The sequence below is a fragment of the Lutjanus erythropterus genome, chromosome 15 (assembly GCF_056507025.1).
Source record: "Lutjanus erythropterus isolate fLutEry1 chromosome 15, fLutEry1.hap2, whole genome shotgun sequence".
In the NCBI taxonomy this organism is placed as follows: Eukaryota; Metazoa; Chordata; class Actinopteri; order Lutjaniformes; family Lutjanidae; genus Lutjanus; species Lutjanus erythropterus.
The window spans coordinates 31,240,685-31,259,787 of NC_139331.1; the positions used below are offsets into that span (position 1 = coordinate 31,240,685).

Consider the following 19,103-nt stretch of genomic DNA (forward strand, 5'->3'; position numbering starts at 1 on the left):
AAGACCGGTATGAGGTAAATGGTTGTTTTCAACCATTTTAAGTGGAGAAATCCTTTATTATTGAGGCTACAGACCAATGCACATCATGTCTGACACTGAGATAGACCAGTGTGCAGTAAATGGTCATTTTTAATTGTGTAGTCATGACAAAGACTTTTAAGTTGAAATAATTAAAGCTTACTATTATTAAAGCTAGATTATTAAAAATAAGACCAATGCACATCATGCTTGACTCTGAGATAGAGCAGTATAGAGCAAATGGTCATTTTTAATTGCATAGTCATGATAATAAAACCTTTTTAAGTCAAAATATATTGTATTATTGCAACTGTATTATTAAGAACAAGACCAATACACATCATGTTTGATTGTTTGACCCTGAGACAGATCAGTGTGTTTTCAATCACAGCCATGATAAGACTGCATTATTCACTCTTTATACTAACAAAGCAGTTTGCCTTGAATTTCAAGAGGGAATCTGCTGCTTTCCTCGTACAGAAAGGAACAGAAAAATAAATGGCAAAACCATGCAATCACTTTGTAATTAAACACTGTGATGAAATGTCTTCAGCTAAACTGAGCATAAGACAGGGAGGACTTGGAAAATAAATGTTCAACTGAGTGAAAAAATACAAAACATGGGTAGTATATTAATGAATCCTGTTTTGGGTTTGTATTAATATAAAATAAGATATTTATGTGGTTCAGTGGATTTGTGTTATTAGTTTTTACAATAACAATTTGATGGAGTTTCCCTTAAGCTGCAGGGGGCGCTGTTCTCCACTAAATACAAAATGGGCCAGCTCAAGTCTAACCCATAAAGCAGCTTTACTTTACAGGGGGGAAAAAAATCAGACTGCTGGTATGTTAGATAACATATGAGCTGCACCAGAGCATTTCATATATGGGCTACTCCATAATCCAATAGCTGAAAGTGTCAGGGGGGTCAGGACAAGTTTCAATGCATGGATAGCCACAGCTAGTTCTACTTCCTGCAATGGTTTAGCTCCTCAAGTGTGCGCTCCATGTTTCTCTACACATTCCTCTCCACAGCATCCATAAGCAATGACAGAGGAAGGATCCTCTAACAGTGAGGAGGTCTCTCCTACCAGCTGCCATCAGTTTCCATATAGTCACTATCAGTGCATTTGCCACTCTGATTGCATTTTGAAGGCCATGAAAACATATCTCGTGATAGTGTCCTATACTCTTGGTACAGCCTGTTTGAGCCTCCAGACTGTGAAACATCAGTAGCATCTTTTAAATACTTTCTTAAGACCTTCTACTATAGGAAGGTGTTTCTAAGTTACCGAGTTTATTCATTCTACCCCTGATATTTAACATTTTTTAAACTTTATTTTTAACCCTCAGTGGTTGGCTCTTCTTCATATCTGCTGTTCTTTGTTTTTACACCGTTTTATCTGACATTATTTTTCCTGTTCTGTGAAGCACTTTACCCTTTTTAAAGAAACTGCTATAAAGTTTATTATTGTAATGAACACAGTATTTTCTGCCAAAGAACAGTTTTGGTTATTTCACATGAAAGATGTCTGAAGTTGGCCTCAGTTAGTTGGCCTCAGTTAGACAGATGTGATGTCACATACTTCAGTGCACCAATCAGGATTTAGCTATATTTCAAAATGTGATGACAGGTGTTGTTTTTTTTTGCTGATGTTACCAGGCAACTCGCCATAAAATCTGGTCAAATGGGCATGGAGTATGGGTATACAGCTCTAATAAATTAGATAAGATGAGCTTACAGTGTAACAGTTAATAAATATTACATAAGGATGGCTATCTGTGACTGCAGTCATCAATATTTAATGTTATAAAGTATGACTCAGACCCAAGTCAGTCTTGAGTCACAAATTTCTTTACTTTAGACATGACAAAATCAAAGACTTGCAACTCGACTTGGTATTTAACACCAGTGACTCGTGCCTTAACTTTGACTTGAGCCTTTTGACTTGAAAATATCTGATACCTTCCAAGCCCAAAGATTAAAAAGTGTGCCTTGAATCAATTAATTCCCCTTCATTTCCTGAATCAACTAACATTAACAAGATTCATTCTCAGCAATTCGACTTTGTTGTTTGTTTTAGTTTTTGTTATTTTTCTGGGACAGAAAAAAAACCAGAAAAGTATCTATAACTCCTTTATTTGTTTCATTCCTTCTTCTGAATCTAAATATTCAGACTTAAAATCATAATCAGTTATTGTAATTGCATTTTGATTTGCTCCAGGTTATAACTGGGGGAGACCCATGACAAGCCTTGCAGGTTTTTAGTCTCTCTTGCATATTCTTGTTATTATTTATATTGTTTTGTTTATGTTTTTGAATATGTGCTAAATAAAATAAAATCAAAAATCAAATCAAATTCTCCAGATTCACCTTCTTTGAATCAGTCTGACAGCATCCATTCAAGCTCCAGTTACAAAAAAAGATACCCAAAATTTTTGTTTTGTTTGCAAAGACAAACTGTATGGTGATCAACAAAAGTCAAACTGTAGGATGTAAAAACAACATTATATAACATTTGAAGTTACACAAAAAATGCTAAGTTGAGGTACTGTTGTTAAAATATTTGGTGAAGGATGCAATAGGACTTGTTTAAGACTGAGAGCTTGATTAAGGACTTGTCAGTCTTGACTTGACATTTCACTTGGTAACTGAGCGCAAAGACTTGTGACTTGCAAAGGAATGACCTGGTCCCATCTATGCAGCTGCCCTCGGCTTTACAGAGGTTTACAGCAAGTTTAAGCTCATTGTTATGCGTCTAGTCTGTAAATTGATTCTATTGGTTCACTCATTCCCAGCATCAAACAGCAGACAGACACAGTTAGCAAATATCTGGTGGATCATTTAGCAGCTAAAGAGAGAGAGATTTCTCTGAGGAATTGATGGCGACCAAAACCAGAGCAAAAAGGGAGTGAATATTAGACTTAAATTTGACAGGTGGCCAGAAACATGACTCCAAATGAAGGCTAATGTTGCTCTGTAACTGTGAGATGTTTGAATCAGCAACTGTAACAAGGATACATCAATGCTAACTTGTTTCCAAAAAAACAGTTAATGTTTCACAAAATTTCAGAACTATAACCTAAAGCAGGTTGTGGGACATTATGTCAGTGAAATTCATATAAACCGACAAATTTACAATTTGCCTCTCATTCACACAAGCACCCACACACTGACAGCAGTGAGCTGCAAGGAGTTTTTTGTTAATATATTGGACATATTAAATACCAATAGCAGATGTGTTTTTGATGTGCGCCATGCAATTTGACATCATTTGTATATAAACTTATATACCTAACTAGAGCAGCTAATAACTAAATATTCTTGCAGTGACAATATGATACAATCGTCATAACCCACTTCTATCTTGGCCCATTTTTGCACCCTTTTGTTCTCTCTATACAGGCATTTTAATGCTTAGATTTCTTTTGACATGTTGTTTATTAATCCCTGCAGTGGCCTTGTGTGAAGAAGATGCTTTACTGATGCAATTTCCCTCTCCGGGATCAATAAAGCAATATCCCTATACAATGCTTCCATATACCTTCAGGCTATGGATAATCAGGAAATCTAAGGAAAATGGGTTCTATTGTTTTGTGGGTGATGCAATGTTAAAAAAGACGTGCTGGGAGTTCACAAAGACTATGTGGCTGTGTATTGGAAAGAAGCAACAGTATACAGCAACATGATGACGAGATTCTGAACGCTATCGATCAACAAGGTGGCAAAAATATGGTAAACATAAATGAGAGTGAAGTAATTGGTAATTTCAGTCATCTCTTGTCACCGTATTTGAGGTGATTCAAGACCTTTTCCGTAACTTTTTTTTTCACTAATTCATAGTCTGTCATTTGTTTTTATTTTGTTTATGCTGGATGCCCTCCATTTCCAATGCAGGCCGATGGAGAATGACACTGAACTGAAATCAAGCTGTGTAGAACGTTCAAACACAGAATTTGCTGTGGCCAAAAATTAAAAACACAACAACCGCTTATATCTCAAAAATTAACATGGTGTCACTTGACTTACTGATAGTAAAATGCAGCATTTAGCACATTACACAACCCACAGGGATCACAGAGCGTGAGTCTGTCAGTTGAATCCATCAGTCTGAGTGGTAAAGGAACAGAGCATCTTGTTCCTTTTACTCGGCTCCTGGATGTTAATAGGAGCGGGCTGACTGACAGCAACAGACAGAGCGAGTGAGTCAGCAAGGCTCCAAACAAGGCAATTCTATAGTGATTCAGGAAGCTCTTAAAAAGGCAAAGGAATGCACAGTAGCCACCAGAGCACTCCACACACAACCAAGTCACGCATGTACCTGTGCATGTAAAAACATCCTCTGTCCCTTAAATAAGATTTTTATCCAGTTGTAGTGGGAGGCAGATTATCCTCAACAATAAAACCTCAAATAACCTTTAAAATGGAAACAGACAACTTTTATACTTTACTTATCAATATTACTCCCCTTCCACCCAGACAGCAACTCCTGTAGTTACTTGTTTGTGCAAAAGCAATAACATTACTCAATATAGGTTAATACCATGCAATGCACATCTTTACAATAGCTTTTTCCTGTGCGGTAGTCATGGGGAAAAGTCACATATGCAGAGAGGGAGGACTTGCACACAGAGAACAAAGAATCTCTGGACTTGAGTCTTGATTTTAGAGATTTTTCTTTTATGCCTTTATTTGATCAGACAGCTTAAGTTATGAGAGGAAAGAGGGGAACAGACTGCAGACAGGAGTCGAACCCGCAGCCACCACAGAGGACTCACAACCTCGGTGTATGGAGCGGAAAGTCTACCAACTGAGCTATGAGGGTACCCCTATTTCAGAGGTTTCTTCTGAAATTCATTATAGAGCTGTACAGACAGTGAAAAAGGTGCAAAAGTGCAAAAAAGTGGAAACATTTGAGTCCTTGTTGGACAGGCGCACCTAATTAATGATCTCGGGCTTGATTAAATTCAAGAAAAAAATGTGGCTTTCAGCGTACCTCTCGAGTGAACATGCTTCTTTCCCTCCTTTTTCTAAGTAGTGTTGATCATTTCTTCACGAAGCTACGCTCTGATTCTGAGGAAGCAATCGTTGTTGCTGTGTCAAAGTGCGTTCCCCCATCAGATAGTGGTTCTGACGAGGAAACAGATTTGGACACAACACCTTTCAACTTTGGCACAAAAAGAAGACCACTTGCAAAGGGGCTGAAAAGTTGTCTTTTTCCACTTAGTGCTAGGACTCAAAACGCAAAGTTCAGGACTTGGGACTCGACTTGGAACCTGTCGGTCTTGACTTTGGAGTTGACTCGGGACATGCCTGTGTTGACTTGGGACTTGAGCGCAAAGATTTCGACTTTTAAAAACCCAGAAAAGAACACTGATTGAGTTGACATATAAATCCTTCAACTATTGTTATTTTTACAGCACGGAATTAACTTTTACTGCAACTGTACCTTTAATTTTAACCTTAATCTAAAACTGAAGATAGCTTCTCATTTTACAGGAATTCTTCACCCCCTTAACCAGCCTTCACACTTATGTCTGTTCTTCATAAATATAGAAAAAATATAGAAATGCACACACACACACACACACACACACACACACACAGAGAGCCCAGCTTATTTCTGTTTTATCCAGAGAAATCCTTTCATCAGCTTTTCATTGCTGGGTAATCAAAGTATAAAGAACCATGTCAGTCAGCTATTGCCAGAGGCTGAAGTGTGTGTAGGTGTGTATATGTGAGTATGTGTGTGTATGTATACGTGTGTGCAGTCACCAGGTGCTAATCCGCTACCATGTGCTCCCCCACAGATGTTAAGTAATAAGAAAAAAATATCAATCTCACCTTAGGCCGAATGTGTGAGACTGTTCATAGTGGAAGAGGGAATTAATCTTGGCATCTGAATTCACAGCAATCAGCCTGTCAATCAAATCCTGCGGAGTAAAATAAGAGGCTGTGAACACAAATGAAGCAGTTATGGTGCAAAGAGAAAACAGTGTGGATAGATACGATGTAAGGTGAGAAATGAACATCAGCCTCAGTGTATTGGGAGTTTAGAAGGAGGCTTTTTTGCGAGGTAAAAACAAATGTGTGGGTGGTGGTTGAAAGCTAAATAAAAAGTGCAAACATGCCCTCAAATGGCTGAAAAAGGCACTGCACAAAGTCTGGACCACAAGGTATGAAAAACACTCACAGGAATGGATGTTGGCATCTCTCTCAGGGTGTATTCACTCTTGTTGGATAGAGGCTGTCGGCCCAGGAGCTCCCACACAGATTGGGAAGAGGAGAGGAGGTTGACCAAGGACAGGAAGGACTGGAGAGACAGACAGTGGGACAGACAGAGAAACAGAGTTAAATTAGAACTTGAGTCACAACTGACAATTGATCATGACTGGCATAATTTTAAACTGTTTTTTTGTTTTTTGAAGAGTTATCAGCATGTAGTCATTACTGCAGATTCAAATCATTTTTATCAAGTTTAAATCTATTTTATTGCACTTTTTTGTCATTTGTGCCATATATGTAATATATGTAAACTCAACAGCAATGTCACTTTCCAGAAATCATGACCTGATTATTCAAGATAATCCACAGAACTTGTTGTGAGCAGTGTAAGAACTACTTTAATTCTGGTAGAATCTACAAGACAGGAAAGAAAACCTGTATGTACAGCTACATAATATTTTCACATCTAACTCAGTGAATTAAGGGTTTACTTTGACCCAACCAGAGGTGGTGACTGTTGGAACAGTGGAAAGACAAATTAAGTATATTTATGAAATGTGTTTCTGTGAAAGAGAGAAACTTGAATTCAGAAGGTGTATGGTTGCAAGACAGGCGGTAGAACTGAAAATTCCTGCCCGACTTGACTGTTTCAAGATTGCTTTGACAGCACAGACCGTTTCTGCCACTCTCTCTCTCCATGTTTAAAGTCAATCTAGATCACCCCAAGGACAATCTCTCAGTCTCTCTCCCTGCAATCAACTTAAACAAAGAATAATCCAGTCAGATCATCCAAACAAGACCAAATTTCCTTAAGTCCAACCCCATTTCCACTCATTCTGAATTTGATGACTGCAGGAATACAGAGATTTCACCATATACAATCCATATTAACATTCAAAGATTCAGAGAACCCAGAGAAATCTCTGCATGTGAGGGGCAAGGCTGAAAACCAACACTGAATACCTGCGCCCTCAGGCAGCACTGCATTAAAAGCGAACGATTGTATAAAGGTTACTAGATGGGCTTGAGAACACTTTGGAAAACCATTGTCAGTAAACACAGTCTGTCTCTGCATCTATAAAAGCAAGTTATGAGAAAGCCACTCATCGACAACATCCAGAAGTGCCACTTACTACTCTGGGACCTGAGCTCATCTGAGATGGACTGATGCAAAGTGGAAAAGTGTGCTTTAGCCTGATGGTTGTGAAAACTAACTTAGGCTATAAATGCATTGGTACTTCACGTGGCATTGGTCAAATGATAAATATCACTATAAAAAATAAACCTTTAAATAAAATACAAATATTAGACAGATGGGATGGGAAAAAAACATGATGGCTCAACTAGCCAGTTGATGCTGTTATCCAGAAATTCACGGTGTAATTTGTCCCTGATAAAAAATTTTAAAAAATGACACAAAAAGAAGCAGCATGTGGGATAAAAGATGCCACAGAAATAAAAATAAAAAAGCTACCGAATGCATGTGAGCACAGTGTGAACACCATGAAATTACATCTGAACATGTGAACAGAAAAGTAGCCTGAAGAGAAAAGAAAAAAGTCCTCCTGCTCTCATCACCACATGAAGGAGAACAGGGAAATACATGGGAATCAAAAGGAAGACAATGATGTACGCACACACAGACACACTCACACATACATGAAAGTATTTTTTAAGGGACAACAAAGCCTTTAACAATTGCAATGGCTGCAAAAAAATATGAATGTACGTTTTTCTGAGAGTGAAATCTCCATTCTGTCATCTGCTCCTGTGTGTTTGATGTTTTAAAGGTGCATTGCAGACTTCAAGATGTTGCATTGTCAGTCCGCTTGTGTTTTTAATGTATTCAACAGACAAATGAATCCAACACGTTGAACGGGTCTAAATTGACAAAAGGTGAAAATGGTACTAATCCCCCTGCCATTCAACTATGGCTCCATCATAGCTAATTTGACAAAGATCCTGGTTTAATACACATGTAAAACATATTTAGTTTGTTTTGTCTCACAGTGTTCAAGGCACAAAACCACACACACACATTTTTAATTGCACTTTTCATCTGTTTCCAGTACAGACTCAGCTCTGGGGCTCTGTTGCCTCTGTGCTGGCCGGGATGGACTTGACTTGAAGGTCTGACTGTATGTATGTAACCTGGCAGCTGACCCACTGATAAGGCAGGCTTTAAAGTCACCAGTGGCGGGGCACAGTTCACACTTCACTGGCTGTACGTGTTCACTTGGCTAGTTTCGACTGAGAGAGACGACTTGGCTGCTGTCAGAGGCCGGCAGCAGACTCAGACACACACACACACACACACACACACACACACACTAGAGCTTCAAATGAAAGTTCGAGCCTGTCCCAGACTGAACCTGGAGATCCTGCCCAAACTTGTGCCAAATCTAAAAATGCAGCCTCATGCAAGAAGGAAACATTCTCGAAGTTTAACACCCGTGGTATAAAACAGAAATTTGGCCAAACCACTGAGAAAACTCCTTTTGTCCTAGAAACATAAAAAAAAACATCCTCCAAAACCTTCAGCAGTCTGTTTTAAAGTGTATATAGCTAGAGAGTGAATTCATTTTTTTGGAAGTATGTGAGGGGAATAAAAAGAACAACATGTACATTTCAGTCTGAGTCAGAAAACAGCCTGTGATGGCCCACCCATTTGCAAATAGAGCACTGTAGGGAATAGGTATGTCACAAGAACCAATACTTGGGTACTAAGTCGATGCCAGAATTTTGAAAATATGACAGTACTCATCTAAGGTACCAGAGATGCAATTCTTTCTGACCTGACAGATACAGCTGATACGTCTACAGGTGCTGCAGTCTGCTGTTAAATGCCAAAGGAAGAAGAAGAAAAACACAGTGGAAGGATAATAACTATGTGTCTAAGATGGCGACATGTGTAGCTGCAGCCACAGCTCTGCCTCAACAGCAGGCATGGATGTTTGAGGTGGATCATCAGGGATAAATTCACAATAACCAGTATAAAAACTGTGCCATCGAAGCTTTTCAGAAAAAAGGAGGAAACACTTCCACCTTTCTAACTTAGCTCAGCAGCTCACAGACAGACATCCAGAAGGTGAGTGGGTGAGTTTCATTTCATGTCAACGTTACGTGTTCCACAACGTTTGCAATGGCTGAACTCTAAAGGCTTAAGTAATGTAAACATAGCTCGTAGGCTTCCGTCTTGTCATTTGTCATCAAAATTACAAAATAGAACGTTAGCCTTTCATCTCAAACCATGTCGGTAAACTGAAACTACTACTGCACTCTGAGTTCAACTTATATTTGAAGTTCAGCAGCAGAAATCACTTCACTTTTGCCTTACTTTTCTTGCTCCCCTGACAGTGTGTCAGGCATAATAAAAATCTCTAGACTCCTCATCTGGGTCTGGGTCTGGCTGAAGCTCAAACATATACGGCTGAATCTCTCCGATGTTTCCTCTAATATTAATCCCAGCCATCTTGAAGCATGCTGCTCTTTCACTGGTCAACCTAACACAAACAGCGGTGGTGGACAAGGTGTGAGGACAGAACTAGAAGTTCTCAATGAGTACATTTTATGTGGGTAAAACATGGTAAACAAAATATTAATCCTAACAGATCAAAACAGGTCTGGAGGGAAATTTGCACACAAATGCAAAATACCTTGAGGCAGCTCCTGTCTATGGGGTCCATGGGCGTGGGCTTGGGCCGGAGCACCCTGACATCTTCACTGCCGCACTCAAGAACAGACCACACCTCTACCACTAGTGCCCGGACGAAACCTGCAACACAACATCAAGCTGGTATTTTCGGTATGGATTTGTACGGAGAAATTCTCAACTGATGGGCAAACTTCAATTTGTGAGCTTGGAATTTGGATTCTATGTTGTGGACTGCAACTGAAGCAATAAAGATCTAACATTTCATCACACAATGTTCATATCAGCTTCCATTTTTTTGTGTTAAATTGTCCTGAGAATAGCTATTAAATATGATGACATGTTTCTTTTCTTGGTATTTTAGTCTTTGTTGAGAGGAGAGAGTAGAGACAAACCATAAATACGGAGGGAGAGAGAAGAGGGAATAACATGGAACAGATTATATGGGAAACATTCTGTTACCCAGATGAAATATTACAATTTGACTATTTTAAATCTACGGTACAACTTACACTTATACTTAAAAAATGTATTGGTTGTATGTCTCTATGTATGTCTCAGTAAAATAGCCTAATAATGCAAGTACATCCTTTCAAAGATCAGTGAACTTAATTCAGACAGCAGTCAACGAGGAGACAGAAGCAGCGAGATCAGAAGTGACAACAAAACATATCTCAGCATATTCTTTTCTATTCATCTGGCTTAGGTGGTGTGAAAAAATGCTCAAGCCAAATTTATAATAAACTTATGTAAATCTGCTGTGTATTCTCGCATCACATTGGCGACATTATTATGTAAACACACATGTAAACACAACAGGCAATATCGCACAATATGTAAATCTGACCTGGATAACTTTTGCTGACATTGATAAGTTGATAATAGAGTATAAAGATGTATTTTATTGACCCCAAATTGGAAAATTCTTATATTACAGCAGCAGGTTATCAGGCATTGCAAGGGAACAGTGTATATACAATAAATATATGGCAACACTAAAAGCAACCTCGCTTTTAGACAGAGATGATTTGTTGTATAACACAATCATCATGCCAAGCCTAACCCTGCCTCCTTTCCATCCAGCATCAACATGTCCCTGTTATGTGTAATGTATTCAAGGATGATTTACTATGCTACTTGTAAATGTGTTTCTGAAACAGACATTTAAATCTGATTTGTTTTTTTTGTCATGCAGCTGCTGAACATCACAAACAGTCTTAATCCTTCCAAAAACCTTCCAGTTAACACCTCATCTTGCTCTTTTTTCATCCACTTATCCTGTCACAAACAGTTCGACAAATATGTAGCTCCCCAGGCTGTTCGATGTCTGCTTTAATGTTGACTACGCAAGAACAACTAGGAATACAAGCCTTGAGCATCACAGCTGGTAAGTGTTTGTTTGTGCGGGTAAGTGCTTTAGTACCTGAACTGTGCAGAGCCACCACCCCTGGAGCGGTGGCTGCCACCTGTGTCACCATCACGCCGTATCCAAACTTCTCGCAGCGGCTCACCTTCAGAGGACAAACACACAAACCTCAGAATCCACACAAAAACATTTCAGTACTCTGTAGTCTTTCTCATATAAATCAAAAACGAATGAGCAGTTGGGACAGGATAGACAAAAAAGGATGAGTGCTTGAATAAAAGGAGAAACCGACTTTTATTTTGAAAGAAAATGAGACTGCAAATTTGGCATTTGTGATTCAGTATGCAAACTCTGCTATGACGCTGCTAGAATCCTGAAAAGGCACTACATAATGTAGTTTAGTACACTGAGGAGAAATCAAATTGCAAATTGATTTTTGAGTGCGCAAGCCCTTCATTAATTACAACACAATGTCACAACCAAAAATAGACTAAATGTAATTACATTCCATAATCAAAGTGAAATGCCAAACGAGAGACGCAATTACAAGAGTGTGTAAACAATGGCAGTAAATTAAGCCCACAGGGGATTAGCAAAGGTTTGCAGTATGACTGAGAGTGTGTGTCTACAATATGAATCACAGACAATGCTATGTATGTAAGGCATATGCAGAGTTCAGGGATTAATAAATTAAACCCAGTGTGGGAGTAGCAGCATGTAACAGCCTCCGGGCTACTGGTGAATACTGAGCAGTCTTCAGGAAATATGACCATGGCCTTGAGGAGGAGCACGAGCAACAAATTACCACGTTGTCTGCAGAATGAATTAAGGATATTGATGACAGAGGCCAACAGAATGAAGAAAGGTCTTTCAGATAAATCATGTTCTGCAGGACAGGATGTTATCGAATATAAAAGCCTGGAAAGACTGCATTGCAAATAATGCATGCATATTTTATTGTGCACAGCAAATGTTTGGTTTGTGCAGGAGTTTTTGGGGGAGTCTAATGATCATCTTTCTCTTTTCTCACTTTTTATCTCATCAGAATTCACACAACTCTAGAACATAAGCTGCATTTCCTCTTAAAAATTCCTTCAGCCCCTTTTTCAACTTCGGTCTGAAGGAAAATTAACCTTCAGACATGAGAAAACAACGGCTGTTTTTACACATCATTTTGGCTTATAACAATACAACAACAAATCTCTTAGGTACAGATCACAACTTTCTAAAAATAAATCATTCCAAATTGAATGATGCAACTGGAAATATATATTTAATAGAACCGACTCTACTTTTGAAATAATTCACACATAAACAGCCTATTCTATCCCCAAACATATGTTGCTTTCCTGTAATGGCATGAAAACAAGTGCAGTAGTGCTGGGTCAATACATGTAGAGTACATCTGTGGCACACACTTCATCGCAGGTTAGTTATGATGTTACTGAGTGTGTGTGCTGATTGTGCCTGTAGATCAAAGACAAGAGTCTTAATGATGGCGTAACTTAAGTTTTTACTGTGGAAAAAACATGGCCCTATCATAAAACAGCTGCTTTTAAAGTGGAATTTGGTTTAATGGTCTCTCCATTCAAAGGACTACTAACAGTTGAGGATATTTAACATTGATGCGTTATATAAATTGAGACAAACTACTTTCTAATACTGAACATTGTAAACAGCATACAGTAACGTAAGAAGAGGAGCAGACAAATTCTCTATTTCTCACAGCTCAGTAAAAAGTTGCATCATAATAATTTTTGTTTTTCCCCTTAATTTCTTTGGCTATTTATTAATGTTCTTTGTTCTATTAACCTTTTTTTTTATTTCATTCTTTTCTATTGGTTAATTGTCACTATGGTGCTTCACATCTTTAGAAATAAAGTTAATTTAGACCCTGGTGTGTCCCCTGCGGTGGAAACACACCAAGTTCCTCCAAAGGTTCTTAGTCCCTGCAGCTTTATATCTAATGTGTGTTAAACAAATAAAAACAATCGTTCTTATGATCCATTGCCAAAGAGGTGTTTCTCCAAGCCAAGTGAAAACTTTACATTTTAATTCAATTTAATTTAATGTACTCGATGCAGCAGTCTGCGTGTAATGATTTGTTTCTTGATCCTGCTTCAGAGCTGGCTGCCTGTAACTAAAGTCAATGTGGCAAAGAATCACTTTGAACAGCATAATAACAGTTTGGCATTGATGCCATCAAGACGGATTAAAAACTGAGCCACTGCCAAAGTTAATTCCTCCAGGGCTTCAATAAAGGTGATGAAACATTTCCAACTACATCAGCGCTTATCAGCACAAGTCCAGTGCTCTGTATGAGTCACACCATTTGATTCATGTAGGTTATACGACAGAGTTATGTGACTCGCTTACATTTTAACTAGAAATCTACTACCACTTCTTTTACAGCTAAATCATTCTGGCATCATCTGGAATTCTTTAGTGCTGTAATTGGCGTTCATATCAGCTGTTGCCAAGTCAGCATGATTGCAGGGTTGGAAACTTGGTAAAGGGAATGAGAAGTGCTGCTCCCTCAGTGCCACAGCCGAGGCTCCCTTGAGCAAACGGCTCCACTTGGGCCTTTCAGTGACTGACTGCGGTTGGACTGGGCAGAAAGATTGGTGCATCAGAGAGTAGCACTCCTGTCAAACCGAGTGTCAACATACAAAAGTGATGAAATAAAAGATAAAATTTAATCATAAATACCCACAGTTTTACTTGTGAAGTGCAATGTTTGTTAATACCTGTAGTTTTTTAGTGAAGCGAGAGAACATGTAGGAGACACACTCGTTGATGGCTCCTGTCTGCTGGAGCAGCAGCAGGCCTTTAGGAGTTGCAGCAAAGTTCAGCAGGCTGTCCAACAGCGTCTCCTCCCAGATGAGCCTGTTCCAAAGTCGAAGGGGGAGACAAAGTGAGCTGCAGTGCTACAAGTCCACACTGCGAGAAGCACAATCTTCAAAGCCACTGGAAATCTGTTCCTCACACAGCAGAACAAATGGAGGAAAGTGTTCAGTTGGTCAACAAGCTTCTCAGCTGAGAGATGCTGACTGTGTCTGAAGTATTTGTGGTCAGGTTCCTTAAGGATATTTCTTTCATACTGAATCCATATGGGATTGATGATTGAAGAGGGGAACTCGCAAAGTAAGAAAAGAGGACAAGATGTGCAGGTAGATTTTGATTTATGTAAAAATTCAAACGGTTTGCTGTTTGGATGAGCTGGACTTTTGTTCCCTCAAATGCTGCACTTCACCCAACTCATGTTTACCAGTTTGACAGTTTGCAATCACTTTTTATCACACAGCATTGAGGAATCTAGTTCGGAAGACACAGCCTCAATATGAAGACATGAACATACACAACATCAAAGGTTAATCTGGGCAAACAGAGCCAGCCTACAGTACCACAGTGATGGGAGGACACCTGTCACAATTATACCAGTATTTTGTTATTTAGGTTGATAAGAGGTGTGATATTATAAACATCTTGCATAATGCACCTTTAAATCAATTATATCTGTATGGATTCATGTACTGCGGCATTTGCATGCAGCTACACCTCCGTACAGAGAAGATTTATAACCTTGGAAATTTTGTATTGCATCCCATGTGCTGCACCGCTTAGCTATGGGAGGCCGTTCCACATGATGCTGTCAGAGGGAGATTAATGGAGGTGCCAACTAAATACAACCTGATTTTATGGTCTCCTGACAATCATCGACCACACAGCCTCTGAACCTACTAATTTAGGTCAACATTTCAAATCTGATGCATCTTGCGTAAGTGGTTGAGATGGATACAAAAGGCTTTTATTGCTAGATGTTGTTTTTATATTGGTGATTTGTTTATAACGGCTGTCACCAGCAACGGCTGTGTTGTCGATGCACATACAGTATGTTTACATATGTATTTGTTTTGGTGTTTGTGTGGTCTGCAATCACAAATACCTTGTCTTGCATATCAAAAGGTATTGGATATGTTTATGGTCATATTTACAATTTCATTTAGTAGACGCTTTTATCTAAAGTGATGTACAACTGAGAGCTGATATTTGACAAGGGAAAAAGCTTACTGGAGGAGGCTTTAGATTACAGTCAAAAACAGTCAAATGCAATATTCTGTTTTATTAATTCTGTAATATAAGTTGCAGGACAAAGGGGTGGAAAAACATAATTTTGTGTCCTTAAATGGCCCAAATGAGGGTCTGTAATCCCCACATTACATATGAGACTAATCCCTTCTTTTATTCCAGGGATTTCAAGAGACTATTCAAATAAAAAGTTTATGTGTGGGTCTGTCTGTGTGTGTGTGGCCTTACATGTTCTGCAGCTCCTGGGTGGATGTTCCAGCTGTGGCTCCAGGTACCGGGGTGGGAACTCTCTCTGACAAGGAACTCGTCTAGAAATAAAGGAGGCAAAAGTATTATTATTTTTTTAATCACCACATGTGCATGAGTGTGTGGGCACAGCTGAAGGTTTCGACCATAATAATTCACACCATGCTCCTAGAACAGTGGAGGATTTAAAAGCAGCTCCTGATGTTTTCTTTATTCATGATTCAATTAACTCTAACCCTGACCTTTGTCTGCAATTACAATTGTCTACAATTTTATGTTTTGTCTTATATTAATATTCTAATCCTTAATATCAATAATTGATCATACCTGCTGATTTTACCTTTAAAAGGGTTCAATATCTTAATGGAATAATCCTGTTTTTACAAAATTCAATAATCAGAGAATGTTTAGGCTCAAAGAACCCACTGTTTGGTTTAGTGGTTGTGAAGCTTAAACAAGCTAAATGACTGCACTTAATAGGCCTGGCACAATAATTCCATTATTGACATATTGAGGTCGGCAGAAATTATCGAGGCCACGTCCATACATCATACAATATTGCCTGTTGTGTTTACCTATGTATTTGTTTACAGAAGAATGTCACCAACATGATGCCAAAATAAGCAGTTTTTTTCCTGCCATTTTAAGACTTGAGCACAGCATGTAAGTGTTCTTCCACAATGGCTTAAATTTGAATGGAGAGAAAAAAATGGCACTGAGTCATGTTATACTGTCATTTAAAATCATGTTGCTTCCGTCTCACACACACGCACGCGCACAAACACACACGCACACACCAACAGTGAGACAGGTGAAGTGAGGATAACATGTTACTCAAGGCTAACTGGCTGTCCACACTAAGAACAACAGCTATAAAAATATAATTTTAAAAATTGCTCTAACTCAAGTAGCTGACAGAAAGTTCTTGGTGTGGAAGGCACTTTATGGTTGTTTTTCCTGACTACAACGGCATAATTCTTGCAAGAAAGTTTGGGAGAAAAAGTCCAAATGGTTTCAAACACTGCTCCATGGCTCTAAGGGCTGTTCCACAAAGATAGACATTGACTATGGCTTCGATATAACAGAGTCATGTCTAACTTCATCTGTTGCTCAGAGCAGTTTAGTTCTTGACTTGTTACCATGGTAACATGGATCTTTAGCCTGAGTCAGCCTGGAAGTAAGGTGTCTGATTTTTTTAGTTTACAGTTAGTCTTGATTTTTGTGAAATGGTCTAGCTTGCAGTAGACTTATCTAAAATTAAGACTAGTCTAACACTCCGGACTCGTCTAAAATATCTTAATGAAACTGGCCACTGGTGTGGGAACATTTTGGGTTTAAGCCTAATGAGAGAAGATGATTCCAATTCCAATCTTGGAATCTTTCTAAGCACAGATCCACACTAGCCTTGTTTAGTCGGGTTGAACTGAACCTTTGAGTGTTTACCTCCTTGGTGCAGTTCATCTGTGTTTGTGCCAGAGTTGCAATTATTTTTGGGACACTCTTCTGACAAAAAGTAGCAAAAAGCTAGTTATCATGGCCTAGCACTGAAATCTACTCTAACAGACTGAATTCATCTCTGTTACTCTAATTGGACCGTGTATAAACCAAAAAAGTTTACGAAGTTCATAAACCTTCTTGCACCATCTGACATTAAGGTCAAAACTGTCATTCTAGTCAATCAAACCTTTAACCAGCAACTGTGTTTTTCCCTTGTGAACTAATTAAGATCATATGCTTTCTTACGAAGCCTCCCACAGACTTTGGGGGCCGTGTTGGTGTCAGTTTATGGCGGGTGAACTGAGGTCAACGTCGCAGTTACGCTACGAACATAGACGTGGACTTGGATTTGAGACATCATGACGGTGCAGTACGTGCAGTATGATTATTAATATTTAACGCACACTGGGTGAAGCCAGGAGGAAGTGAGAGGGGAAATGTTGTAGAGTGATGCCAAGATGTCTCACACAGGTTAATTTTTTACAAAGATGTTTTTAGATGAGAAAGGAGGGTGAAGATGTGAACGGGATTGTCTGCTGTATCTTCAGAAATCTACCAGTGAGATATTAACAATGTCTCTTACCTGTTTGAAGCAGTTTCACTACTTTTCTTTTGTACGTTTCCTCTGTACCTGCACTGTAGCAGGAGTTGTTTTTGGTTTTGGTTGCACATTCAGTTGTGTCTGTTTTTATTTTCAGTTTTCTTTTTTCAGTTTTCTTTTTCAGTTCAGGCTTTATTACTATACCCCCCGCATTGAAAAAGCTACAGAACAGTCTTAAACTTTAAAGCAATAATGAAATCCACTGAGTGCAGGTTGTCGGTGTGCAAATGTTTATCTTCTGACTTTAATTTACAGCAGTGTTGCTGCTACTCTTTACCAGGTCTCCTTTTTTTAAAAAATATCCTTGATTTCAGTGGCACAAACCTGGTTAAATAAAGGCTAAATAAAATAAAACATACAAAAGGTATTCTGGTTTTGATGCTTCATTATGACAAAAATCAGTATTGTAAAAATTAAATGAAGCAAATTGCAATGGTTAGTTAATTCTGTCCATTTTCAGAGCAGTGGCGGCTCTGGCCGCAGTGAGTGAATAAAGAGAGACAACGGCATTCATCAAGCAAATGAAACTTGACAGGAGTATTCCAGCCAGTGAAACTGATCATTAGACATGGACACCCCTCCATTAGATATTCTGGAGGAAAAAGATTCAGACACAAACTTTATCTGCCATCTTTTACAATGTTTTCATGGGCGGATTATCTCCAAGAGAAAGGCTCATTTCTCTCATATCTGCCTGTAATGAACAACCAATTTCATACAGCAACACCAACAATATAATGCTAAATTGTTTTCTATTGTGTTTAAAAGTTTTGTTTTTATATATATTTATTGTTTTTGTTGCATTGAATACTTAAACAGTGTTTTGAGTCAGCAAGGCAGATTCTTGGGTGCATTTCACATAACAAACACAACTTATTTCCCAAATATTAACCAGGGTTTTTATTTATTTTTTTATTAGAAACCTTCTCCTAAAGCAGTGGTTTCCACCCTTTAAGAGACTCATTTTCTATCACTGAGTAAAGTGACAACCCCAAACTACATTATATATTTCATGGATACTTCATATTATTTTTAATGCATAACACTATCAGTGCAGAACAACTGATCAACTGAACAATTAACCCAAATAGTGAAAGCAATAACTGCAAGACGTTAGATAAATTAGTGATTTGGATGGATTTTGAGCTGACTATTTTGTGTGAATACTGCATCAAAGTTGACTTTTTAAGTATTTTTAGAACCTACTTATATAAGTCAATGTCTGTATTATGCATTTTTAATTTTCAACAATTATACAAACTTAAAATTTTGACAAATTCAGTGAAGTCTGTGATTACAGCTTGTGTTTAGGTCTTCATCTTGCCCCTTGCCTGTGAGATATTTATGGCTTACACAATAAAATAAACTTTAAAAATAATTTCTCCACAGAAAAGAATGAAATTTGGTA

At 38.4% G+C, this 19,103-nt stretch overlaps 1 protein-coding gene across 1 annotated transcript in view; it reads right to left on the reverse strand.

Moving 5' to 3' along the window:
* The window catches only part of tbc1d32 (TBC1 domain family, member 32), a 133,904-nt gene that overhangs the window by 95,163 nt on the left and 19,638 nt on the right, over positions 1–19,103 (reverse strand). The window contains exons 17-22 of the mRNA XM_084737960.1: positions 15,580–15,659; positions 14,010–14,148; positions 11,320–11,407; positions 9,901–10,019; positions 6,213–6,332; positions 5,864–5,952 (exon numbers count right to left, since the gene is read on the reverse strand). Of these exons, the coding sequence (XP_084594086.1) occupies positions 5,864–5,952; positions 6,213–6,332; positions 9,901–10,019; positions 11,320–11,407; positions 14,010–14,148; positions 15,580–15,659 (635 nt within the window). The remainder of the gene's footprint in view (positions 1–5,863; positions 5,953–6,212; positions 6,333–9,900; positions 10,020–11,319; positions 11,408–14,009; positions 14,149–15,579; positions 15,660–19,103) is intronic.